General features: G+C 43.6%; 1 protein-coding gene, 1 long non-coding RNA gene and 1 pseudogene across 4 annotated transcripts; 2 read left to right on the plus strand and 1 right to left on the minus strand.

Moving 5' to 3' along the window:
• Positions 1 to 4: 4 nt before the first annotated feature.
• On the minus strand, positions 5 to 26,095 carry GLT8D2 (glycosyltransferase 8 domain containing 2). 3 transcript variants are annotated; one of them, XM_036298556.1, is made up of 10 exons: positions 25,863 to 26,095; positions 16,506 to 16,552; positions 14,265 to 14,357; positions 13,315 to 13,486; positions 9,659 to 9,776; positions 8,562 to 8,646; positions 7,676 to 7,788; positions 5,457 to 5,623; positions 4,521 to 4,633; positions 5 to 559 (listed from the first exon to the last, which is right to left on the minus strand). In XM_036298556.1, exons 2-10 carry the CDS (start codon positions 16,522 to 16,524, stop codon positions 387 to 389), a joined length of 1,053 nt encoding a protein of 350 aa, XP_036154449.1. In that variant the 5' UTR covers positions 16,525 to 16,552; positions 25,863 to 26,095; the 3' UTR covers positions 5 to 386. The 3 variants fall into 3 exon arrangements, with proteins under 3 accessions (XP_036154449.1, XP_036154451.1, XP_036154452.1); XM_036298558.1 differs by lacking the exon at positions 5 to 559 and adding an exon at positions 1,970 to 2,099; XM_036298559.1 differs by lacking the exon at positions 5 to 559 and adding an exon at positions 2,640 to 3,011.
• Positions 16,775 to 22,354, plus strand: LOC118650280. Its single transcript, XR_004965981.1, has 3 exons — positions 16,775 to 17,377; positions 18,391 to 18,494; positions 21,236 to 22,354. It is a non-coding gene; the product is annotated as an uncharacterized LOC118650280 (long non-coding RNA).
• On the plus strand, positions 26,064 to 27,656 carry LOC118650279 (annotated as a pseudogene).
• Positions 27,657 to 27,845: the final 189 nt, after the last annotated feature.

Consider the following 27,845-nt stretch of genomic DNA (forward strand, 5'->3'; position numbering starts at 1 on the left):
CAGGCATTCATGTTTTAAGTGTAATACAAAAACACAAGACTGGCAACCTGTTAAAAAAATACCTACATGTGAAAAATACATGTAGAAATTTTGAAAAGTTTTAGATATAATTGTCACTGAGTTAAGCAAATTGGTTGCTGGAACCTACATGGGTTTCTTTCTTTCCAACAATATATTTCACTCACATAATCTTGATTTCCACACTCAGTGCTTGTACTTAAGGAAGTAATCAATACCTATGTGATCCAAGGTATTACTTGCACACAGTAGTATCTGTTTTTCATATTGTGGATCATACGTATCGAAGGTACTGTTCATAAAGAATGATGTTATAGTAGGTTGCAAATGGACAATTCCACGTTTTTATACAGAAAATATTTAAAGTGTCATCTGTTTTGGTGACTGAGTTTAAATATCCCTGCAGGGTCGGGAACAAACCAGCTTTCCCATAAGTCATTGTGAACACTGGGGAAGTCCCAAGGTTTATGTCTTCCGTTCCAGTGGAGTAATTTTGCTTCTTGCAGAAAATGCTCTGAATATCTGGTATCTGGACTCCAGCCTTTATTGTGTTTAGAGAAAAAGAATAGGCTTGTTAGAAAATAAAATTTTATATATTAAAAGTTGAATATAGGTTCATTATAAAAAAAAAATTAAAAGTAAACAAATTAAAGGTTATACAATGAAGAGTTTACCACCCACCCTGTATCTCTAAAATGACCATGGTTTGCCTGGCTGGTGTGGCTCGATGGTTGAACGTCATCCTGTGAACCAGGAGGTTCCCATCAGGGCACATGCCAGGGTTGCTGGCTCGATCCCCAGTAGGGGGCGTGCAGGAGGCAGCCAATCTGATTCTCTCTCATCATTGATGTTTCTATCTCTCTTCCTCTCCCTTCCTCTCTGAAATCAATAAAAATATATTTAAAATATAATAATAAAGTGACCATGGTTTGAGGTTCTCATGAAAAACTATTCTACCTGTACACCAGTATGTGTGTAAGTGTATATAGTATGTATTTGCGTATATACATACCCATGCATGTTATATATGCATTTTTAAAAATTTGTAATTTGCCTTTTAAAATTACTCTTAGGAAACTTTCCATAGTTACACATTGATTTACTGAATTTTTTTATTTTTTTAATGTTTTTATTGATTCCAGAAAGGAAGGGAGAGGGAGAGAGAGATAGAAACATCAATGATGAGAGCGAACCATTGATCGGCCGCCTCCTGCACATCCCCCAATGGGGATCGAGCCCGCAACCCAGGCATGTGCCCTTGATCAGAATTGAACCTGAGACCCTTCAGTCCGCAGGCTGACACTCTATCCACTGAGCCAAACCAGCCAGGGCTGAATTATTTTTAATGACTACATAGAACGCATCTATGATTATTTATTTACTGAGTTTCTTATTAAGGACATTTTGGCTGTTTCTGTCCCTTCACTAGAATCAACAATGCTACAGGAGACAGTCTTCTATGCATGTCTTATGCATGTATACAAATAGTATATCTGTAGAATAAGAATCTTGTAGGTGGAATTGTGAAATTGAAGGGTGTGTGCCTTTTAATTTTTGGTAAGAGATTGCCAATTGTCCCCAGAAGAACTTATAACGGTTTGCCTCCCATCCAGAGTTTATAGGAGTTCTTATCTTGCTACATTATCCAACAATATGGCAAGATTTTCTTTTTAAACAGTCTTATTTTGACTATATGAAAAGTGACCAAGAATAAGATCCACTTGTTAACAAACAGCTGTCTCCATGTGAGTATTATTTCCCTCAGAAGATTCACTTAGAGACTATGTATGCATTTACCTTAATACTGCTGTTGCTCAAATATTTTTAGAATACTTTTTCCAGAAGTACATTAAGATCTTGAGAATGTAAGTCTTTTTTTTTTAAATATCCTCTACAGTGTTTTTTTTCCTAAGAAAGAGAATTTGATATTTTTGAAAAAACAACAGTCTATTGAGTAAAGAGGGTGAATAGCCAGTTTATCATACGATGTGAGACAACCAAAAGCCTGTCTTCTGTTATTCATAAACACAGCTGTGAAGGTGGGTAGGAGAGGAGCTCAGCGTTTCGGGTTGCCGTGGAGTCTACACAGAGGAAACAAAATGCTCATTTGGGAAGAGGGACCTTCCTGCCAGAAGCCTCACTAAGTAGAACCTCATCTCTCAGCTCTTTGACGGGAGGACCAGAGGGCCTCGCAGTTTTGCTTTTAGCCAAATACGTTTCGTCAATTTTTAATATTTTAAGCCTCCCTGTTTAGACCCAAACTTAACACTGTTAGCATTACATTGCTCTCTGTTTTCAGAACACTCTCAAATCGAGATATTTCTGAAATGATCATTGTGTAGATTCACTTGGCAGACCACCTCTGATTCCAAAACCCTCAGCACAGACGACATTCCGCTCTACAGAGAAAAATGACTACTTTCTACAGAGAAAAATGACTTCTTTCCCTTGGGAAGATGCTGCCGCTTTCTACTTGTCAGTAAGTTAGATATTTCATAAAATGTAATTCTGAGTCTCTGTTCCAAGCTCATAAATGCTCCAACCTTATCGATCCAAGCTCCGCATAGCTGTACCTACACAACATTTTTCACAGACATTCTACTTTAATGGGATTTTCTGCACATTCATTACATTGAAATGTTGATATTTGACCTAACAGTGAACTCAGCATCAATATAAATCAAATCAGACGGAACAATAGTGTCCTTAGCTTCCCTGTGTCGCTTTTATGTGCTTACAGAGGCTCAGGAAAGTTCGGGGAAGAGTCTGGGAATGAGGCAGAAGCCATCCAGACGGAATCACTAAGGAGACAGGAGCCCAGCTTCCACAGTTTTGTCTGTCCTTGTAAAAGGCAGAGTAAGGGGAAGTACCATCTTAGAGGATTGTTCATCTTTATCGTCGGGACTGGGCCCAGCACTTGGAAAAGCAATGGGCACTTGGCAAATAGAAGTCCATAATCCATTGTCTCCAAGTCTGTAATCATCCCCAAATGTCTGAAAACAAAAGAATTTCTAATAACTTCTGTGGCAGCAAAACCTAGATCCCACTCAGGGAATTGCATAACATAAGTATATGCATTTTAGGGTTCAAAAATCATTCTCAATTTCTAAATAGGTCCAGCTCAGTGGTTTTAGCTAAAGGGTTGTGGCCATGTGTTTGAGTGAATGTGAATGTCTCTGTGCTAAGCAATTTATACACTAATTGGCCAGATTATTATGACCGGCCAGATTATTATGACCATCCCATCAGTATTTCATTGACACTTCCAAAAATACTGAATATTGAAAACTTCCTAAGCAAATACTCTCAAGGTTTTATGATTACTATTCTTTGCATAACTAATTCACTTCATTGTACTGATGGGGGTGGACAGAATAATCTGGCCGGTCATCATAATCTCGCCACTCAGTGTATATGTTAGGTCATTTATTCCTTACAAAAACTGTGTAAGGTTCTATTAGCTTTGATTTACAAGTGAAGAAGGTAAGGCACAGAGAAGTTGAGAACTTGCCCAGGACCATAGGCAGAGTTGGGACCCCAACCCCTACCCTAGAGCAGTGATGGAGAACCTTTTGAGCTCAGCGTGTCAGCATTTTGAAAAACCCTAACTTAACTCTGGTGCCGTGTCACATATAGAAATTTTTTGATATTTGCAACCATAGTAAAACAAAGACTTATATTTTTGATATTTATTTTATATATTTAAATGCCATTTAACAAAGAAAAATCAACCAAAACAATGAGTTCGCATGTCACCTCTGACACGCGTGTCATGGGTTCGCCATCACTGGTCTAGAGCCTGCACTGCTGTAGTGAAGAGTGAATACATATAGGACACAACCAGTAAACAACTTCTCTTTGAAAGATACATTGCCAGCCCTGGCCGGTGTGGCTCAGTTGGAGCATTGTCCTATACACCAAAAGGTGGCGGGTTCGATTCTCGGTCAGGGCACACACCTGGGTTGTGTGTGCAATTCCCAGTTAAGCAGTGTATGGGAGGCAGCCAATCGATATTTCTCTCTCTCTCTTCCTTTGTCTCTCTCCTTCCCTTTCTCTAAAGTCAATAAAAAGCATATCCTCTGGTGAGGAAAAAAGAAGATACCCTGCCAGCTAGATAAATGTATCATAAACCATTATGCTAATTCATTTGGTTTTGTCCACGGTAGGTCACTTCAAAGAGTTCAATAAAGTTATGAAAAAGTTTTCACAGTGAAAGTTCTAACAATAGTTAATGTTAATGAACTGGCACGTCCTATGTGTATGCTAAGCATGAGTCTAATTGCTTTTCATGAATTCCTAGAAACACACCTCTCAGGCAGGCCATCTTTATCAGCTGCATTTGCACATCTGAGCAATGACGGTTAAATAAGGAGTCCAAGGTAATCTCCAAGGTCACATGGAGGATGTGACTGAGGAAGCTGGTGCTCTAGCACACTTTCCCCAACCTCCCGCTCAAGCGATCTATAAAATGCACATTTGCATGGTTTTTCCACAGTGCTTACCCAGGTGCCTTATGTGCCACAGGGGGTTGATGGTGGAGTATTTCCCATGAAACACAATCAGCATTGGAGAGGTGGCCACCTCTCCCCCCAGGGAACTGCTGTAGAGATTCTCCCTATGAAAATGAATAGAAAAGAAATATTTTAAGCCTGGAGCCCCACAGACTCAGATAAAGAAGACTCTAATCCTTTTAAAAGATGCAGGACAGTCTCTCACTATATAATAAGACTATAATCTTGCACTTTCCTCCAACCTTGTATTTTGAAAATTGTTAAACTTTCACAAAATTATAAGCAGAAAACCATGAACTTGCATGTACCAGTTTCACGGTGTTAATATTTTGCCATTTTAATTCTCAGGCTTCTTAATGGCAAACACAGAAGATCACATTCTGATCCTCCATTATTTAGAATAAATTTGTTCACAAATTCAAGGTATGGTGGCATTAAAAATATCCAGAAAAAAAGCAGGCAAGGAAATACAGTGACATGATCATAGTGATTGTGTTAGCATTAATCCTCTATTTAAGACTTCAGTAATGAAAAATGATACATTTTTAAAAATTCAACCCTAAGAAACAAAGTTGACTTCATAAAATAACCCTTAAAAACAAATTTCTGTAAGAAGGAGGAACTCGACTAAGGTAAGTGATTTTCAGTGGAAAAGGTTCAGTAGGATTCTGGGAGAAGATTTACAGTCGCATTATTAAATAATTTTTTAGAAAAATGTTTGTATTATAAGGATTCCGCAGGATCTTGCTTCCTCTGACATATCATTTGAGAATATATTTTCATCTATTGCCCCTTTTCTTCCCCAGTGAGAAAGTCTGACCTAAGATGTCTATAAAATATTTCTAACCCCTGAGCTATGCATAGAAAATTCATTGTATAATTTTGTTTTCAAGCACAGGGGGGAAAAAATGACAGATGTGCACGTACTCCACATTTTTCTGCATCCATCTCTCCAGTTGTTTGGTGATACGCTGGTGCTTCCATTCCGTCATGTTGGCAACAATCACACCAGGGTTGAACGAGCACGTGCTGGGGCTGATGCCAAGGTCTTTTATAGTCTTCTTCCTGTAGTCCAGGAAGCCCATGTAGGTGTTCTGTAAAGGAACAGGATATGTGTGCCACATGGGAAACAATCTGGAAACAACCATTTTCTTGAAACCATGGTGTGGTGTCTCTGGGTTTCCTCCTGTGTCACTGGCCATTTCCTAGAGCCCTTTGCTGGTTTCCTCTTGTTTCCCCAACTTTTAAAAGCGGGGTTCCCCAAGTCTCATTTCCAGCACCTGTCTCTTCTCTAGCACTGACTCCCTGACAGCCTCATCTAGTCTCATGGCTCTAAACACCATCCGTGTAGACAGCCCTGACCTCTCCTCTGGATATCCCACTCCTGCTCCACCTGCCAGCTCCGTGTCTCCTCCTGGATGCTTAATCCTGTCCCAAATGTGCTTTCCTACAACCTGCCCTATCTCAGTTAGTGCAACCTCGTCTTTCTAGTAACTTGGGCAGAAAACCCAGGGTCATTAGGTCATCCTTGACTGGTCTCATTCACTTTTCATCCAATCTGTCAGCAAGTCCTGTTGGTCCCATCTTCCAAAATATATCCCAAAGCCAAGCACATCCCACTGCCTCTCCTGCTGCCTTCCTTGTCCGGGCCATAATGACACTCACTGGATTTCTGCACGTTCCTCCTAACCGGTGTTCCTGCTTCTTCCACCCCTTTCAACCCCACTCTGTCTCTATGTTACTCATCTGCTCCAAGCTCCTCTAGTGCCTTCCATCTCTCTCAGAGTAAAAGCCACAGTTCCTAACATGGCCTGCCCTGCCCTACGCCATCTGCTCCGCAATGTCCATTATTCTCCCCCTGGATCCCTCTGCCACATCGACCTTGTTCTTTAATCCGCCAGATACACCCCTGCCTCAGGACCTTTGCACTTGCTGGCAACATTTTCTTGGAATGTTGTTCTCCCTGCTTAAGTGGTTCCCTTCATTCTTTCAGGTATTGGTTCACGGACACCATCTCAGTGGAGCCTTCCATGGTCACCCTAACATACAGCCTACCTCCACCCTGATCCTCTGTTAAGTACCTTACTTGTCTTCCCACTAGAATGTAAGCTATGCAAAGGCAGGGATTTTAGTTTTGTTTGCGGTATTATTAGAACCTAAAACTGTCAGGCACATAGGAAGCACTGGGTGCATAGCTGAATGAATGTAACACCAGGCAGGACAGAATGTTTCACACACGTGGGCTGCCATAATCTACCTCAGTGGAGTGCCCAGACATGACACGGAAGTAACAGACATACTCGAGCACTTTCTATGTGCCAGGCACCGTTCTAAGAACTGCACATGCATTACCTCATCAGGTGTGTGCCATAACTTCACATGTATTAACTAACTTAGTTCTCACAGTGACTCCCCCCTATTTGGCAAATAAAGGAGAAAACAATTGGTTAAGTAACTTGCCTCAAGCTACTTAGGTGATGGAGCCGAGATCGGGTCTGACCCCAGAGCGTAGGCCTTAAAGCATGTCACTTCTTGAATGTCACCATTTAAAAATTATTCCCTGGAACTTTTTTGAAGAACAACATTCGATTCTTAATAACACCTTGCATTTTAAAGCCATTCTTTTGGTTTCAGTATTATGTACAGGTTCACCTTTTCTCATTTCCACCCAGGTAAGGAGCTCTTTACCCTTGAACAAAATCAGCATTTCCCTCTAACCGGGGGTGGGGGTGGGGGTGGGGGGGATAGGGAAGCAATGGCTAAAACTCTGAAAGCAGAACCAAAGACTCAGCAAGTCTCTTTTACAGAAAACACCACCTCTGACAGAAGGGAGGTTAAGAGGGACCTAGATAATAACTATCATTCCTGGTGCATTCACTGAAGACCGGACACGCTATTTCATCACAGCTCACAGAGACACGATAACATGGATATTATTGTTGCCATGTTTCAGATAAGAAAAGTGGCTCCTGCAGGGTTCAGGAACATGCCTGGGAGTCACCACAGAGTGGAGCTGGGGTGTCCATCGGAAGCCCAGGCCCCTGGGTCCCGCCTCCAGCAATCCAGATGGTAGCTTGCACTCATTCTGAGTTGGGGGGGCGGGGAGGGGAGGGGTGAAGGCAGGATTTCCGAGACAGTGTGCTCACCTGCAGCCCCACAAGTCTGTGCCTGTCCTGAAGCGAGGGCAAATCACAGTCATCTGAAAAGGCGGCCGCGTGGCCCAGGGCCAAGGTGGTGTCATACAGCTCCTGGATATCACCTGCGTTTAGAAACACCAGGAGTTCAGAGAGTGCAGCATGAGTTTTAGGGCTGTATAGAGCCTTAGAGTTTAAGCTAATCCCTGGTTTTGCTGTGGGGGAGAAGTGTGTGACCCCCGATTTCATGTGGTTGGCGATTTACTGAATAAGAATAGCTCAGCTCAATTTAGAAAGCCACCTGATAAGAAGCTCAGCTGGGCATTGGACAAATGTCTTTATTTCTATTGCTATGTAGGTACCCCACCAATGCTTATCTTATTTGCATTTAATACGTTTTCAATTAATTTTACAGAGAGGAAGGGAGAGGGAGAGAGAGAAACATTGATGTGAGAAGAAATGTTGATGAGTTGTCTCTCGGAAACACTGAACTGGTGATCTTTCGGTGCATGGGACGATGCTCCACCAACTGAGCCACACCGGCCAGGGCTTTCTTATTTGCATTTAAACACTAAAACTTAGTTCTAAGAATGTCATCAGTGAGACTATCACTCCATACATTTTAGTGGTGCAGAGAATGGAAAGGCAGCCAAGCTATTTATCTCAATCTTTAACAATCTGAGAGTGGCTCTCAAAAAGCCAACTGGACTGTCCAGGGAAGTAAGTATCAACCCCTGTTTTCAAAATATTCCTGAATTTGCAACAATACTATAGTCCTAAATTTAATAAGCAGAAAAAAAATCACTGAGCAGCTAACTCTTTGGAAAATGAAGACAGACAGTCATTCTACTTATCAGCGGCTCCTTTTCCAAGTGCTCCGGGCAGTCGGCGAGTATACCTTGCACAATGACATCGTCGTCCAAATAGATGACTTTCTCATGTTGGTGGATCAGCAGAGGGAGATAAAACCGAACAAAGTTCAGCTGTGAAACAACAGAAGAAGCGACAGTGGAGAAGAGGCACATGGCACAGTGTCTTCCAAGGGTGCTGGGGTTCAGTGGGAGTCGCAGAGGCTTCCTCCTGAATCTTCAGGCCACAAATTGCCTGTCTCCCTCTACATTCAGTAATTTGACCGCTGTGAGCTAAATCAGCCTTACACACACACACACACACACACACACACACACACACACACACACACGGGCACCATCCTCAACTATAAGCTCAACCTCAGCTCCTTGAACCAGAAAATGGAGGAGCATCGGCAGAGAGTGGGAGTTTATTAGCCACCACACAGCTTAATCCAAAGGCCCAGCCCAGCTGGCGCTCCAATAATAAATATCTGGAACTGGGGGAAGATCATGTCATTAGGCAGAGGGCTTAGAATTGAGTCCATTTTCAAGGATGGGTTTAAGTAGCAATTATATGTAGAAGGTGGCTACATTTCCTGTAAATCTGCCATCGACACCACTCTTTTTGCAGGGGAGAGTCGGTCCCTTTGGTAAGAACCCTTGCAGTAAAATACCTTAAGATTCCAAAGCTAGGAAAAGAGCTGGTGTCTTCTGAAAATATTATCTTAGTCGATACTAGGAAGTATATAATCCATCATGCTACCAGATTTCCTTGGTTGCTGGGATATTCCAAGATAAATGTTATGCCCAATCACAGCAGTCTGTGGGGTTGGGAATGTTTTTCCTTGGCCTCCCTACCTGGCCCCTTCCCCCACCCCCTCAGGCATATCCACACACAGAAATGCATCCTACATGTTCTTAAGCGTCATTCCTTCCTTGACTACTCTGTTATGTTGATGTAAACCATCTTAAATCCTTTCAGAAGCAAGTGACTTACAAATCACAAAGAAGCAGAGTTTGGTGAAGATCTAACAACTGTGAGGCTTCAGAACTATTCCGTCTGCATCCCAGTGGCGAGAACTCCATACGGAACAGAACAGGGGCTCACCGAGGACCACCCCCAGCACAGCACAGTCTTACTCACAGGCTGGAGCAGCTCCGGCCTCGCTGAGTCTGGTCGGATCTTCCCTTTGAGGACCATAGGGTTGAATTCCACGACTTTAAAGTTTATTTCTCTCAATTTAGAATGTTCGATCCATTTTCTAAGGAGATAAAAATCAAACAAACAAAAAACAACCTCTAGTATACACATCCCACCTTACCTCAATTTGACTATTGCCTCAATCCATTGGCTCCTTAGAAAGTTAAAAATAAAATATGTAGCCTAAACCGGTTTGGCTCAGTGGATAGAACGTCGGCCTACGGACTGAAAGGTCCCAGGTTTGATTCCGGTCAAGGGCATGTACCTGGGTTGCGGGCACATCCCCAGTGGGAGATGTGCAGGAGGCAGCTGATTGATGTTTCTAACTCTCTATCTCTCTCCCTTCCTCTCTGTAAAAAATCAATAAAATATATTTAAAAATAAATAAATAAATAAAATAAAATAAAATATGTAACCTTAGTAGAGTTTAGTCTGTAATTCCCAATTTTCCTCCCATCTGGTCTGGTTTAAATCTTTCCGTTATTATTATTATTATTCACATAACTTTTTCTGCAAAGGAAATAAAACAAAATAGTAATAACCAAATATCTCCCCACATCTATGTCATCTCCACAGGTAACTGGAAGAACATACTAGTAGCATTCCCCCTTTCTTATAAGGCAGCATCTGTAGTTGCCAGTACCATCCTTGTCACGTGTCAGCAACTCTGTAATATTATGAAGCAAAGCGGGATATTATCAACCTTCTGCGGTGACTGACATTACCTTTACCCTGCCGTTTTGACTCCAGGGCCATTTTTTAAAAAATACTTTATTGATTTTTTACAGAGAGGGAGGGAGAGGGATAGTCAGAAACATCGATGATAGGAACATCGATCAGCAGCCCCCCGCACACCCGCCACCGGAGATATACCCGCAACCAAGGCACATGCCCTTGACCAGAATCGAACCTGGGACCCTTGAGTCCGCAGGCCGGCGCTCTATCCACTGCGCCAAACCAGTCAGGTCACTCCAGGGCCATTTGAATTTACCTGTGTTTCTTTGTCTCTGTCTCTCAGTCTTCCCCATCCCTCCTCATCCCCTGACTTCTCCCCTCACATTTTCTCAGTCTTACAGAACTTCTATCTTTTAAAAAATATTTTTTTATGGATTTCAGAGAGGAAGGAAGAAGGAGAGAGATAGAAACATCAATGATCAGAGAGAATCATTGATCGGCTGCCTCCTGCACACCCCACACTGGGGATTGAGCCTGCAACCCAGGCATATGGCCTGACCGGGAATCGAACCATGACCCCCTAGTTCCTAGGTCAATGCTCAACCACTGAGCCACGCTGGCCAGGCCAGGCCAGAACATCTATCTTTTAATCTAACTCATAAGAGTTTTCTTGTAAGAAATCATCTCAAAATAAAATTTCCAACACGTAAGCCACACATAGAAGTATTTCTTGTTGATTAAAAATTGACAAAGGCCCTGGCCAGCATGGTTCAGTGGTTGACCTTCAACCTATGAACCAGGAGGTCAAGATTCAATTCCCAGTCAGGGCACATGTCCAGGTTGCAGGCTCAATCCCCTACTCACAGGCTGTGAGTATGGGGTGTGCAGCAAATCAATGATTCTCTCATCACTGATGTTTCTATCTCTCTCTCCCTCTCCCTTCCTTTCTGAAATCAATAAAAAATATTTTTTTAAATTGACAAAGGAATTAAATCTTCCCAACAAAATTTAGATCAATTTGAATCATAAAAAGTAGCCATTTACACAATGTATTATATCAATTATTTCTCAATAAAGCTGCAGGTGGGAGGCAGCCATGCCAATAAGAAGTCAGTCATCCCAACTGAAAAATCGGCAAGAGACTCAGGCATGCATATCCAAACAGCCAAGAAGTGTGTGAAAAAGTGCTCAACCTCATTAGAAATAAGGGAACCCCACAATGAGACACTGCTGGCACTCCTCAGAATGGCAAAGTTAAAAAGACTGACTGTACCAAGTGTTGGTGTGGTGGTTGTTGAAGGGTGTGTCTATTACACATTTGTGATGATTCACTAAGCTGTACATGGGTTTATACAATTTCCTGTATTTGTGTTATACTTCAGTGAAAAGAGTTTTTTAAATATTTCAAAATAAGGGGTGGTGAACTGGGAATCATTCCCTGCTCAAATGTCATATAATCCTGAAGCTCATAACTACTGTTCAAGTACAGACCCTTACTCAGAACATATCACACAAGCCATCCTTTGGGTTTGTTATCTATATCCACAGATAACAGAGGGGCAGACTAAATGATCCCATGTTGCAACAGTAAATTATAAGAAGAGTGACAAATGAGACAAAAACAAAACAAAACAAAAAACCCAGAAAGCACATATAAGCCCCCAAAACCCATAGCAACCAAGGACCATTTAGGTTAGAAGCAAATGTCTTACATATCTCAGTATCTCCTAATATTGATACTACCCACAAATATGGTTATAAAAACCATCTGTAAATACGTTCTTCTTGTAACTGATGGGAATAACACTTGAGATACCTTGAAATTCCCTTCATCACTGCTTTTCCCAAATATTCCATCCTCCGCAGAGATGGTCACTGTTAACACTGGAGATCTTTCTGGTCTTTTTTCTTTTTGTTTTGTTAATTCTTACCTGAGGATATTGTTCTATTGATTTTTAGAGAGAGTGGAAGGGAGGGGGGAGACAGAGAGAGGAACATCGATGTGAGAGAGACACATCGATTGATTGCCTCCTGCACATGCCCCAACTGGGGCCAGGGATCGAGCCTGCAACTAAGGAACGTGCCCTTGACCAAAATCGAACCCGGGACCCTTCAGTCTGAGGGCTAATGCTCTACCCACTGAGCAAAACTAGCTAGGGCTAGTCTACATTTTTATAATACATTTAAAATTTGATTTTCTGTATATTTCTTTTCAATCCAACTCCAATTTATTTATTAGTGTGGTGAGGGACATGAAAGATATCACTTTGCAGTTCAAAAATTATAATTAGTGACAAAGGAATTTTTAAATTGGGCTTGTTATCTATATGATTCTGAGCCATATTAAAATGATTATATTACACTAATATTCTTTCAGGTTAAGAAAGTAAAGAAAAGAGAAACCATTTTAGAAAGAATGAATTTCATATAAACTGCTTAAGGATTGGGGTTCTTTAGTTCATTAGACAATTCAATTCTGCACCATGACACACAGCCCTACCAGATTAGTGAGGCTTTGCTAGAAATTCCTTAGTGAGGCAACACATTTATCAAGTCACCACATAAACCTCAGGTCATCCCCTTCTTAATTTGAATGGCATTTCTCAAATGAGAAGAAAAAAAAAAGGAAATCCATTTAAGGAAAAACAAGGAAGATCAAAAAAAAGTAGAAAACTCCAACATCTATAGCAGTGGTTCTCAACCTTCCTAATGCAGCGACCCCTTAGTACAGTTCCTCATGTTGTGGTGACCCCCAATTTCATTGTTACAAATTGAACATAATTAAGCATAGTGATTAATCACAAAAACAATATGTAATTATATATGTGTTTTCCGATGGTCTTAGGCAACCCCTGTGAAAGGGTCGTTTGACCCCCAAAGGGGTCACAACCCAAAGTTGAGAACCGCTGAAGTATACAACTTACCGTATTCGAGACAGAGTATTCCGGAGCCCAACTACATAGAACAAAATGTTGGCATCCGTGTTGCTGTAGATGCTATTGATGGCGGCCATCGCAGCCCCCATCCTCCCTGCTGCTGCACAGATCACCACGGGGATCTCAGCGTCCAGTTCCTCCGGAGTCCCAGAGTCCTCACCTGGAAACCAAAGGAATTTCACAGTCGAGTCCATTAAACTTGTCTTCCACACCCCCGAGGGAAGGAAAGCAGAGTGTGGAAGAGGCTGTGGATTGTTCATCAATATCCAGTCTTTCTTCTTCCCTTATAACGTTGGAATTTTCGCTGGCACATGGCCAACGGCTAAGAATGTTTTCCAGACTCCCTTGCAGCTCTATGTCGTCAAGTTCCGACCAGTGGGATGTTAGTTCAAGTGATGTGTACAACTACTGGGTTTGCTTTTATAAGAAACTTGCTCACCGCCCGCCCCCACCCCCCTCTTTCCTTTTCACTTCCCCGTGGCTGGAATGTTGCTATGATAGCAGCCACCTTAGACCACAGGTGGAAACTACCTATTGAGGACACCAAAACCGTAAGATAGAAGGAATCTAGCTTCTTCCATTTAGCATAATGTTTGTGAGGTTTATCCATATTATAAGGGGTATATTTTTTTGAATTGTGGTAAAATACACAACATAAAAGTTACCATCTTAACCATTTTTAAGTGTACAGTTCAGTGGTATTAAATACATTTACCTCATTGTCCGACCATCTCTACCACCCATCCCCATAACTCTTTTCATCTTGTAAAGTTGACACTCTACCCATTAAACAATAACTCCCCATCTTCCCCTCCCCTCAGCCCCTGGCAACCACCATTCTACTTTCTGTCTTAGGATTTTGATGGTCTAAGTACCTCACATAAGAGGAATCACACACTACTTGTCTTTTGGTGCCTGGCTTATGTCACCTAGCATACCTGCTTCATTCTTGAGCACAGTCCCCTTGTGAACTTTCTTATACAGAATCCCACAGAGGGTCACAATCAGAAGGAACAGCAGCACCTGATTAACTGTAATTAAAAAAAGAAACAAGTTCAACCTATTGAGCAGGAGTTCAGAGCAGCCGTGTAAGGAGTTGCCTTCCCTGACATACAGAGGAGTGGTGGCCTGGACCTTCTTTAAGCAGATGGCATGCGCAGGAAAGACTTAACCTGCAATGCTGTTGATACTCAAGGATACGCACATGCAGTTTCAGGAGGATCCAGGGATAACCCCAGGGAGTTGGACGGCAGAGGCTACAACCTTAATGACTATAGGATGCTGCCTTTTCTGTGCACGAACTTTGTTTAGAATTATAGCCAACGTTTATTTAACACTCGTGATGAGCCAGCACTTATTTTATGTTCTTAGCCATTAGCACCCAGCTACTTCTCAGATAATTCAGTCACCGGTCAAGAATGGCACACAGAAAATGTTTTACCTTGTCCTAGCTAGTCTGGTTCAGTGGGTACAGCGTCAACCTGAGGACTGAAGGGTTCCAGGTTTGATTCCAGTCAAGGGCACATACTTCGGTTGCAGGCTCCTCCCCGGGCCTGGACCCCTGGTTGGGGCGTGTGCTGGAGGCAACCAATCTATGTTTCTCTCACAGCGATATTTCTCTCTGTCTTTCACTCTCTCTAAAAAAAATCAATGAAAAAATATCCTCGGGTGAGGATAAAAAAAAAAAAAAGAAAGAAAATGTTTGCCTTGGGTAAGAGGTTAGAAGACCCACCTACATGTCTTCCAGTTCTGAGCCTCCAGGAGCATCTGTTTCAGAACAGTGGCCCTGGCCCCTGGGATCTCCTGAGAAGTGGGGTGATGCAGAACAGTGTTGTCATAGTAGGAAGCATGTACCACTGGCTGTACCAGAGATGATGGGGGAGGTTTGTGCTCATAGCATTAAGTCACATTAAATCATAGCGTGAGAAATCAGTCCCAATTTCATATGCAGGAAGATAACAAAAACTACCCAGAATTGAATAACATTGTCTAACCACATACAGTTGTATAATTTCTTTATTTTTATGATAGGAGATAACCGGTGTTCTAGTTTCAGTACAGATATAAACTTTCTATTATAAAGTACACTTATGATTTTTAAAATGAGTTCATTTAAAGAAAATAGTCATGCATTGGACAGAAGGAACACAGATGCTGAAAACTGAGAAGTTACGACATCACCACAAAGGCTGCAGTTTGGAAAATGCTGGTAGAAGGGGAAAGGTCTGGGATTTGAAGTCAGACTCAAATCTCATTTCTATTACTTCCTAGCTGTGTGGCCTTGGACAGGTTACTTAACCTCTCTGAGCCTCAGTTTGCTCATCTGCTACATGGGAATTGTAATAATAACCATTACCTCACAGGGGTATTCTGAGAGTTAACAAAGGCAATGCAATCCCAATAAAGGTTTTACAATTGTTGTGCATCAGAATATTTACTTACAGTGGCCTTGTACTAATCTATTTGACGGCCCCTAGGCTTTTCTCTTCACATTTGTAAAATCCGTAGAAGGAAGGAGTTGAACAGTAGCCACGGATGCCTCCCAGAGCTACGTTAGGAGGCTCAGTGATCCTACCTTGCTGACCCGCAGCTCCTCTCTGCCTCTGGGTTGTCAGATTCAGCCAGAGACAACCAGATACTACTTGGTTTAAAACAAAACTATAGAGAAGCAGAAGATAAGGGTCAACGTTCTATAGGTTATCGGTACCTCTGATTCACATTTACCTGCCACAGCCAGTTTGGGGAAGTGGCCCATGTCACTACCGTCTGACCCTTTCAACCATGGCTGCTACTGCTGATGCCAGGTTAACAGAGAAAATACTTTAAAAAAAAGAAGTATGTCTCATGAAATATTTGTCATATAGTGATACTAAAACATTTATTCACAGTTTACCTGAAAGTCAAATCTAACTGGATAGCTTGACTTTTCATCTGACACATCAGGCAACTCTACCCTGAGGGCAACAGTAGCACAACTAGGTCACTGTGTTTCTTCCCAGATTCACAAACGACTGGATCTACAATCGGGGCAAACCCAGGTTTTGATGGAGTCTGAGATTATATAATTTGAGATAACTCTTTAAGAATAAGAATACGAAATTACAGATGCTAAATTAGATGGGAACATGAATCTTTATTTAGATCAAAAAATAATAATATTTTCAAACTTTTAAACTTACTTTTTCGTAACAAAGCCATGTATGTTCATGTGGATAAAAACTGTGACCTGTGGATTAAGAACAAAGTTTTGTTTAAAATAGAATCCTCTCTCTCTAAAATTCAATAAATAATTTTTTTAAAATATATTTTATTGATTTTTTACAGAGAGGAAGGGAGAGGGATAGAGAGTTAGAAACATCGATGGGAGAGAAACATCGATCAGCCGCCTCCTGCACATCTCCTACTGGGGATGTGCCCGCAACCCAGGTACATGCCCTTGACCAGAATCGAACCTGGGACCTTTCAGTCCGCAGGCCGACGCTCTATCCGCTGAGCCAAACTGGTTTCGGCAATAAATAATTTTTTTAAAAAGAAGCAGCAGTGGGCATTAAGAAAAGCATGGGATAGATGGGCAGCTTTGATGTAAAAATGACGTTAACCATTAGAAAAGAATTTTACATTATAAAATTCATTTTAGTCTGTAAATCTAAAATCAAATTTTGTCACATTTATGTGTTCATTCATTTCTTTGTGGCATGTTACCAATCACCCCAGGAGCTGGAAACTGACTCCCTTTATGTTAGGAGAAAAAAAGTTAATTTGTTATAAATAACAATTTGTCTTGAAAACTCAAAGTCTATTTTAAATTAAGTTGATTCTTCTTAATTAAGGTCCTTCCAAGGAACTTCTGAGCTTGAGGTGTGGCTGGAGGCAGCAGGCAGCACACAGGGAATAATAATACCCTTTAGAAATTAGGATGTGACAGAGAGCCTGCGGGAACCGAACAGAACAGGCAGATGTCACAGCACCCCAGGGTGTCCTCATGAGCGAGAGTGTGATGAGAACTCGTCGGAAGTGATCGAGGAGGAACTTCAACGGGGCTTTGATTCAGGTGCTTACCTCAGTGTAAACAACCAGCTACAATGTCCTTTTCTTTGCCCGGGATGGAGGCTATAGAGGCTGGATACCCAGAGCTAGCTCAGAGCGCATTTGCAGTGACCCTTGTCCTCTTGCCTGCTCGCACTTGGGAAAGAATCGAGCCCAAACAGTATTTACTTAGGATTCTTCTGAGGTTGGTTTCATGTGCTTTTTATCCATTTATGATTTTAGATGACATGCATTTAGCTAACTTTATGAGACAATATAAGCCTAGAATGGTCGTTGGCCACAGGACAAACCCCCCCACTCTCCCCATCCATGAAGGAAGGCCATCTAGTCCCAGGGGAGAAAATGGGGGTAGGGCGGAGGGGTGGCGAGGCAGGGAGACCAGAAAGATCCCAGCTTCGAGTCCCTGAGGTCAGTTCCTCCCTGGGTCAGCCAGATAGCTGAGCCAATAAATCCCCCCTTTTTTCTTTAAACTGCTTTGAAATGAGGTTCAGTGTCTTGCAACTAAAAATCCTTACAAATATATTCCCTGTGGCCAGCAGGGTGTGCCCATATAGGGAGATGTTTGCCAAATACTACGACTACAGTGGCTACCGTTTATTGAAAGCTTCATTTGTACCCAGCTCTATACTGACCATCTAGGCACATACTTGCCTTAAATTCTTTTTTTCTTCTTTATTGATTAAGGTATTACATGTGTGTCCTTATCCCCCCATTGCCACCCCCTCCCACCCCGCTCATGCCCTCACCCCCCTGGTGTCTGTGTCCTTTGGTTAGGCTTATATGCATGCATACAAGTCCTTTGGTTGATCTCTCCCCCTTACCCCCACCCTCCTCTAACCTTTAATTCTTACAACACCTTTCCGGTGGATATATTACTATTTCCATGTTTCAAATGAGGAAATTGTGGCTCAGAGAGGTTCAGTGACTTGCTCAAAATCACACAGCTAGTAAATGGCAGAGCAGGGATTTGAGATGAAGGGCTCTCTGGCTTCAAAGCTTATGTTTCTTTAACCACAGGTGCTGGAGCTCTTGAAAGGCTATTTTGGCGACCCCAGGAAGCTGGTGAGTTGAGGTAACAGATGTCACTGCATGCAGATCAAGTTGTGCAGCTCACAAGCAAGGTTGGTCTGCTAACCCCCGAGTGCTCGGTTACTCTAACTACTGAGATTACGCCAGAATCACAGAAATCATAAGTGTTGACTCATCTGAGGAGGGGGGCCACCTCTCCCTTGTCCAGCAGGTTGCCAACTCTGAAATCTCTTTATGATAAAAGAGTAGGCTTCCGGAAACTGAGGGTGGCACACTGAACTGCAAGGCGCAGCAGTGGTGAGACAAGGAGGGAAATTCCTCAGCAGATTCTTGGAGGAAACCGAAGCCACTTTTAGAATGTGAGGCAGAGCGAAGTCCTTGAGAAGTATGTGCTTTAAAAAGAAAGCTGGGTTTATTTAATTTTTAAAAAGTATGGAGTTGTATACAGATTCCGCATGCCTTCTCTCCCTCTTCACCATGTCATTGCATCTGTGACAGTGGTGTTTGCTGTTTAAGCGGCTATATATGGGTGTTTCTGATACTTGCAGTCAAAAGCATTTTAATAGATTAAGTAGGTGCTGTGGGAATGTCTGCAGCTCCTAGATCATGTGGATTTGGCAGAGGGATCAGAGTCGGAAGGGGATAGAAAACTGATGGAGGAAGTCAGGGCCAAGAGCTGGAGGGACCAGCCACGTGAGGAGAATAAGGGGCCAAGAGAAACTGGAATGTCTGGGGCAGAGCCTGGGAGAGGATCCTCTGGGTTAACACGGTTCCAGGGGAGGAAACGCACCCTAGGACTCATTCCTGTACGGGAAGAGGCCTGGGTGCATGGGAGGTGCAGGCCCACCAACCGGATCCCTCCTCCTTTCCACACTTCCTGTGGGACTCCACACCGAGGCCTCCCTGTCTCTCTCAGAGTAACAGCAAAAGTCCTACACTGGCCTACAAAACCTCACATGATCCCACTGGCCTCCTCGCCAGACATTCTCCTGCCTCTGAGCCTTTACACTTGCTGTTCCCTCCACCTGACATGCTGTTCCCTCCACCTGGAACACTACTCCCAGATATGCACATGGCTTGCGCCTTCACTTCCCTCAGACTCCTAGTCAGCAGCCCCTAACCCCAACACGCATAGATTACTTCTCAGCAATCGCCACTATCCAACATGCTCCCCATTTTACTACTGGCTTATTGTCCGCCCTCCCAGTGATGGATTACAGGCTCCATGAAGGCAGGGAATTTTGTCTGTTTTGTTCATTGCCATATGCCCAGTACAAGTACCTGGCAGTATAATTCCTAACCTTTTTGGCTCAGTGGATAGAGCGTCAGCCTATGGACTGAAGGGTCCCAGGTTTGATTCCGGTCAAGGGCATGTACCTTGGTTGCAGGCACATCCCCAGTAGGGAGTGTGCAGGAGGCAGCTGATTGATGTTTCTCTCTCATCGATGTTCTAACTCTCTATTCCCTCTCCCTTCCTCTCTGTAAAAAATCAATAAAATTTAAAAAAGTAAAAAACTATTTACAGACAAAAGGGGTGCGTGAGTGACTCTCCTCAGGGATGGTGCACAAGCACCTCAAACCCCCTGTGTTCACAGCACCTCCCCATAGATGCTCCTCCTCTGGTGTCCTCCAAGCATCCTCTTTTTAAAAAACATATATTTTATTGATTTTTTACAGAGAGGAAGGGAGAGGGATAGAGAGTTAGAAACATCAATGAGAGAGAAACATCAATCAGCTGCCTCCTGCACACCTCCCACTGGGGATGTGCCTGCAACCAAGGTACATGCCCTTGACCAGAATCGAACCTGGGACCTTTCAGTCCGCAGGCCGACACTCTATCCACTGAGCCAAACCGGTTAGGGCCCAAGCATCCTCTTCAACTTCTCCCTCTTCATCCCTCACTGAGTCAATCACAAATTCCTACAATTTCATTCCTAAGTGTTCTTTAAACCCATCTCCTGTCTCATCTCTCTCGCTGGCTGCCTCATCTCATTCACTCGCTGACTCTGCAGTAACTGCCCACCTGGCCTTCCTGCCTCAAGGATGTCTGCCCCCTTTCCTTCCTCAATCTATCACTGGCACAACTGTGACAATAGTGACTATTTTTGTTGTTTGATAATTATATTAAATTAATTGGAAACATACATGCCATTGGAATACCTTTAATTTTTTGTTCAATTTTTCTTATCACTTGAAACATTTCAAGTCTATCAGAAAGTTGAAAGAATGAATTCCTGTACACGCTGTACCAGATTCATCATTTGCTAACATGCCGCTATACTTGTATTTGCTTTATTTCTCTCCTCCCCCATACATACATATGTCATCATGACATCATGACACTTCAGCTCCTAATACTACTTCAGCAAGCAACCCTTAAGAACAAGGACATTCCCCTACATAACCATAATGTCACAATCACACCTAGGAAAACGACATGAATTTAATCACATCTGGGAAGCAGGTGTTATTAAAGTTCTCCCATTGTTCCAATACCATATTTTATAGTTTGGTTGTCATATCTTTTACTCTTTTTTTTAAAATATATTTTATTGATTTTTTTACAGAGAGGAAGGGAGAGAGATAGAGAGCTAGAAACATCAATGAGAGAGAAACATCGATCAGCTGCCTTCTGCACATCTCCTACTGGGGATGTGCCCGCAACCCAGGTACATGCCCTTGACCGGAATCAAACCTGGGACCTTTCAGTCCGCAGGCTGACGCTCTATCCACTGAGCCAAACCGGTTTCGGCGATATCTTTTACTCTTGATCAACCCCACCTCACCCAAACTGCCTTTTTATTTTGTTATGGCATTTTTTTTTTTTTTTCAGAAGAGAAGCCAGTTGTCTTGCAGAATTCTACTGAATGATTTAAAACACAATGCTGAGTGTCCCTTTCCTGCCTAAAGCTCTTCTCCAGAAACCCACTACCAGAGGGTTAAGGTTGGAACTCTAAGATGCCCACAGGTCCTCCATGCTACACCTTCTGCCCAAACCGAACTGTCTGAGGGCTAGTCTTCAGCCCTCCACTGTCCTCCACACCCAAGCTGATGCCTCTGGACTTTGGTTCATGCAGTCCCCTCTGCCCCAAATGCCCTTTCCCCTCCTCTTTCCCCAGTTAATTGTTACTTGTGCCTTAAAGTCTCAATTCAGGCAGCACCTCCTTCAGGAAGTCTTCCTGATTACCCTGCCTGGGTGCTCCCCTAATCTCCACTCCTATCCCCATCCCTGCACTCAGAGCACCGTGTTCTAATATTATGAGTGCCAGCCTCTTTCCCCAGATCACAAGAGGACTCAGGACAGGGACTATGGCTTACCCACCTCTGGGTGCCTCAAAATGTGTGTGGAATGAATGAGTGAGAAACAGGAGAGAGGAAGAACGGGAAAGAGGTGGAAAGAAAGGTGTCAGCACACCTTCACTAAGGAAGAAAGCCAGAAGAAGGGCACTGTTGATGGTCTTTATCCAGGAGGAAAAGCAGAGGGCTCTCATGTTCTTATCAGCCTTCCTCTGACCATCACAACAAGGAGCCCCAGAACTGTGTCCCCTGCCCCTTTGAAAGCTTTTCTAGGCTAAATGGCTTCTGCGCTTTGGTTTACCTGTAGTAATAAGTAGGCAAGCCTTGAGCATTAAAGAGCCTGTAAGCTTGTTTTCAAGACAGCAACAAAGGCAGAGCTGGGAAGTCGCCCGGCAGCCAGCATAGGACAGAGGAATCCCCTCAGCCAGGCATGGGACGACGACAGCTGCAAAGAGGGGAGGGAAGAAGGCCGAGGTCCCAGTGCCCGTGACTAGGAAGAAAAAGAGAGCTTAGGAAATTGGCCTGGACCCAAGAAGAGGCCACTAAGTCTAAAAACTTGAAGACCGCCCTCACCGGTTTGGCTCAGTGAATGGAGCATCGGCCTGCAGACTCAGGGTCCCGGGTTCGATTCCAGTCAAGGGCATGTACTTTGGTTGCGGGCACATCCCCAATGGGGAGTGTGTAGGAGGCAGCTGATCGATGTTTCTCTCTCATCGATGTTTCTAACTCTCTATCCCTCTCCCTTCCTCTCTGTAAAAAATCAATAAAAAATATATTAATAATAATAATAATAAAAACCCTTGAAGACCTAGCATGGGCTGCTATTTTACCAGATGCCAAAGAGTTTGGGCTGGTGACAAAATCTAGGAAGAATGTTTTCAGACCTGGCAGCGGCTAAAAGGATTAGCTCTGGCCTAGAAGAAAAGACAAAAGTGGGAAGAACTCTTCAGAATAATGTTTCAAAAAGCAGAGCTCCTAGTGGGTTTGATTCTACATGCCAACTCAGATCAGTTGGTAGGGCTTTCGGGCTGCTAAACTAAGATGGAATCCAATGCTATCACCAGACTCAGAAAGTTTTTTTTTTTAAGTGATTGAGTAATCCTGTGTGTCCTGGGTTCTGGTAGGGAGGCCTTAGAAAGGACCTGGGGGATCAAAAGGGAACATGAAAGAGGAGACCCTAAAAGGCACTGTTGAATGACTTAAGTCCGGCAGGCCATGAACCTGAGTGGAAATACCATGGGCTTTGTCATCAGGCAGAGCTGACTTTGAATCTTGGTTCTGTACCACTTCTTAGCTGTGTAATCTTGGGCAATTCACAAACCCCCCACTCTCTAAAATGGATCTGCACTGCGTGTTCAGTTAAATAACCTAGAATAAGAGGTAACACTTAGTAGTTTTTATATGCCAGGTATGGTTCTGACACCTTTATAAACATTCCTTCAATCGATTCACACACAACAACCCTAATAGGCTGTCATCCGCAGGTTTCTAGTGAGGAGACTGAAGTTCAGAAAGGCTAAGGTACTTGCCAAGGGTGACATAACTAATGAGTGGCACGCCTGGGATTCACAGGCAGGCGGTCTGGCTCTGAGTTCACATTCTTCACCACCTTAATAGCTACTCCAGGCCAACACTTTCCATTGCTAATTGTTACCATTATGCATCAAGCAACTGACAAGCTCTGGGATCTAACTTAGCTCCGTAGACTTGCACCCTGAAAGTGTACACATGCACAAAAGCGATTCACAGAGCACGTCATCTGAAACCTGCCAAGCTACAGACTCACGAACAGGACAAGAGCATGGGTGCACCTGAAGAGACAGAAAGAAGGAAGAAATCGGGACTCAGGAATCTGGCTTCCAACAAAACACACTGGCCTTTTTCCTTTTGACTGTAGCATGGAAGGCTTACTCAAGACCCACCAAAAGCTGCAGGACAGGGAAGCCAGGGGAGGGAGTCCTCAGTATGTGGAGAACCCGTCCTGCCCTCTCCTGTGTGGAAAGGAGGCGTTCTTTCACAAAATGGCTGTAGATCAGGTACCAACAACCACACCCCTGGGCCCAATCCTGCCCAGCACTGGTTTTTGTAGATAAAGTTTTGTTGGAACATAGCTGGACATATTCTTTGACATTTTGTCTATGGCTGTTGTCACACTATAACAGCAGATCTGAGCAGTTGCAACAGAGACCACATGGCCAGTAAAATCGCCCACTGGCCCTTGGCAGGAAAAGGTGGCTGGTCCCTGCTTTCCACTTTTGGCCAGATTTTCTAGATATCAATAGGGCACATGTAACCCATCTTAGGTCCCTGACCAGGGGAGGAAGAACAGGCCGTCCCCTCAGGTATTCACCAGGGAAGGTATGAAGTAGGATGTCTATAAGAAAAGCCGAAATGAAAACAGACATGGCCAATAGGCTATGGCAGAGTGCTCCGAGAAATGTTAATCGGTGTTATGGGGAAGCATGATTCAGGGGGCAACTTGGAACCCTGCGTTAAACCACTTTCAGCAAATTTCTCTACTGCGGGACTTCTCAGGACCTTTGAAATGCCATCATACCTGGAGATTTCTGAGAGGGTGATACGGTTCACGAAGCTCATTTTCCCCATGGGTCTGTCTTCTTCTGAACATCCCTGGGCAAATGCTGAACTAAGGGAAGTCTTTAGAATCATGCTCTCTGGGGACTAGAAATGAAAACTCTGAGTGCTGTGGCTTACTGAGCATGACTTTCTCTCAGCAGGGAAAGAGGAAGAATAAAGGAGAAATCCAGAGACCCAGAGTGGGACAAAAGCAAAGAGGTGTTTGAAGGGAGGAGGAAGGCCCCGGAGAGACACGTGAGGATGGGAGGAACATGTGGATGACTTGACCAGAAAGAAGGATGTATCAAAGGCATGGCTGCTGCCCAATGCAGGATGAGTGGTCGCTTGTCATCATCATCACCATCATCGTCATCAGCACCACCAGAGAAGCTAACCTTGCCTGTGGCCTCCTCACTACTCTACAGATTCTTGAAACATACGATGCCCTTGGGTCCCATTTTACAGATGAGGAAACAGTCACAGAGAAGTTAACTCCCCGAGAGTCAGAGATTATAAAGCTTCTAGGTGGCAGTGCATAGATTCAACTCTGGGAGTCTGAACCTTGAGCCCACGTTCTCACCACTGCACCGCACTGCTCTACTTCTAACTGCATTAGACGGAGGGCAGGAATTTCATTACGTAGCACAGACAGGATACTGTATAGGAACGCAGCACCAACACTTTGGGGGAAAAGACAAAACAAACCAACCAATGTCGCTTTGCACATGGCCGAACAGCTAGAGTACTGATTCCCCACCCCCCACCCCCGGCAAAACAGCCAGATGTTTACATATCATCATGTTCTCTCTCCCTCTCTCTCTCTCTCTCTCTCTCTCCTTTCTCTCTCTCTCTCTCCTCTCTCTTTCTTTCTCATTTCTTGTATTAAGTATCCCTTCTTGTGTTATGTATCAGGTTTATCCAATATGTTACACTTGCTCATAAAGTGGATATAAGAAAACATTTTTTGAAAGTTCAAAAGCATTTTCCACTTGAACACTGACTCAGCTCTTGTCCTGTTCATGACTCTGTATTTACAATGAGCTTCATTTAGATTTCCACAACTGCCAGTCCTTCGGTGGGGGCAGGGAGTTGGGGACCTCAGAACAGCTTCCTGGGACAGATTCCGAAAACATGAGTCCAGATCAATGACATCTTTTGTGGCTCAGAACCGTATCTGCACTGAATGCTAGACTAGCATTTATCTGTGTCCTGGCTAACCGCTGATTTCCATGTTTAAAATACGATGCAAATAGTAGGTCGCAGCATTTTGGGTGGGTGGGGATAAACCTGGGTCAGGCAAAGCAGTCCAGGTTGTGAGCAACTTGCACATTGAGTGTCCTGGATTTGCTACAATGGCAAAAAAAAACAAAAACAAAAACAAAAAACCCACCAAAACAACAACACCCAAAATACAAAAAAAAAAAAAAGTTCCGCTGGAATGCTGCAAACATTGGCTGGGCCTCCTGAAGGCAAAGTTTGTGTGGGCCAGTCTCCCTCTGATTTACTTTCTTGCATCTACAGAAAATAAAGGACTGGGGCAGGGTGAAACGGAAAGGCTGCCACCCGGCTTGTAAATTTCTGTTTACCTGGTGACCGGCGAGGGCAGGGCTTTGGGCTCCTGGGTCCAGAAGAGCTGCAGGGCTGAGCGTTCAAATAGCGACTGGCCCGGGGCTGCTGCCCTTCACTGCCGCCGCTGCTTCTGAGATCCCATTGGAAAACCCCAGGGGCCGGAGAGTCCAAGGCCAATGTTATGTTTCCAAGACAGTATTCCTCCCCGGCCCGCACCTCCCTCTGCTTGCGTTGACTCTGCAGCAGCTCCGGTGTCTCCACCCCTGGGCGAAGCAGCTGGGGATCCGGGTGGTGCGCTGGCGGCCGCCGAAACCACTTCCAGATGTGCTGGCAGGCCAGCTGGGATGGGCCTGCCTTCCCTGGAATCCCGGTCCGGGAGCCTGCGTGCATTTCAAAAACAGGGCTGCTCTGGAGGGAAAGAGGAGAGACCAAGGAAAAGCAAATGCCCGGAGGGTGAATTTCTACCACATGTGGGGGCCAGCAGAAGAGGAAAATAAAGTTCATAGTGATTGTAAGAATATCTCTGTGGGCACCAGCTTCTCCTGAAATCCAGTGATTAAAATGCTGTTGTCCCCCCTCCTTCCCAAAGCGGCCAGAGGTGACCTCTGAAAATGGTTCTATTCCCTCTGACCCAGAAACCCCCACACAATCATGCCAATCAAGAGGCTCAAGTCTTCGTGTTCACTTCCAGAACACTGGTGAAACTGCCCAGGCCATCAAGGGGATGCCTATTCGAAAAGCCACCAAGTATCTGAAGGATGTCCCTCTACAGAAGCCATGTGTGCCATTCCATCGTGCCAATGGTGGAGTTGGTAGGTGTGCCCAGGTCAAACAGTGGGGCTGGACGCTGCATTTTTGCTGCACTTGCTTAAAAAATGCAGAGAGTAAAGCTGACCTAAAGGGTTTAGATGTAGACTGTCTGGTCATTGCGCACATTCAGGTGAACCTCGCTCCCAAGATGCAGCGCAGAACACACCGAGCTCACGGGCGTATTAACCCACACACGAGCTCTCGCTGCCACATCGACCCCTCACGGAAAAACAGCAGATTGTTCTTAAACCGGGAGAGGAGGTTGCACAGAAGTAAAAGATATCCCAGAAGAAACAAAAAATTATGGCCTGGAAGTAAATTCAGCATAAAAAAAAAATACTAATAAAAGTAATGCAAAAATGCTGTTGTCCCCAAATCAAAGCCCAGATAACAATTGTGGTCTCATTCTACCAAGGCAAGGATAAGCGACAGACGTACCAAGAGGGTGTGTTTTGTGCCTGAACATGGAAAGGAATCAGGCAAGGAATCAACCCCGCCCCCTGCTGTGCTGTTCTGAGCTTCTGTCTCTGATTCTCTGAAACCCAGGAAATGGTGCCAGCAATTTGCCTGGGATCGTGGGCCTTAGGACTCTATTTCTGGAATGGCCTCTCCCCCTAGTTCCTGTAAGGAAAGGAGGACCCACCCCTCACGCCTCCTTCTGCAGTGGTGCTGCTGGAGAGAAGTTAGATGCAAGTCACACTGTAATTTTAAATTTTCTAGTAGTCACTTTAGGAAACGTACAAAAAGGGAAAATTAATTTTAACGATACATTTCATTTAACCCCATATGTACAAAATAGTATTTCAACTCCTAATCCATAGAAAACATTATAAACCACACATTTTATGTTTTGGGGGTACTAGGTATTTAAATCTGGTGTATACTTTACATTTGCAGCACTCCTCAGTTTAAAGTTTAAAGTTTAAACTTTAAACACTAAATCTCATCGGAAACAATTGATTTCATAAAATGCATAGTTTAAAAACGATAGAGGGGATAAATGGTGGTGAAATAAATAAATAATAAAAGTAAATTCACATACCCAAGTTGTTCCAATCATTTTAAAAAAAAAAAAAGTTTTCCAATGACTGAATCCAGTATCTTTTTTTTCAATGAATTAAAATTAAATAAAATTTAAAATTCAGTTCCTCAATCGCACTAGCCACATTTTAAGAAGAATTAATAGCTAA

The sequence above is a fragment of the Myotis myotis genome, unplaced genomic scaffold, assembly GCF_014108235.1.
Source record: "Myotis myotis isolate mMyoMyo1 unplaced genomic scaffold, mMyoMyo1.p scaffold_m19_p_3, whole genome shotgun sequence".
In the NCBI taxonomy this organism is placed as follows: domain Eukaryota; kingdom Metazoa; phylum Chordata; class Mammalia; order Chiroptera; family Vespertilionidae; genus Myotis; species Myotis myotis.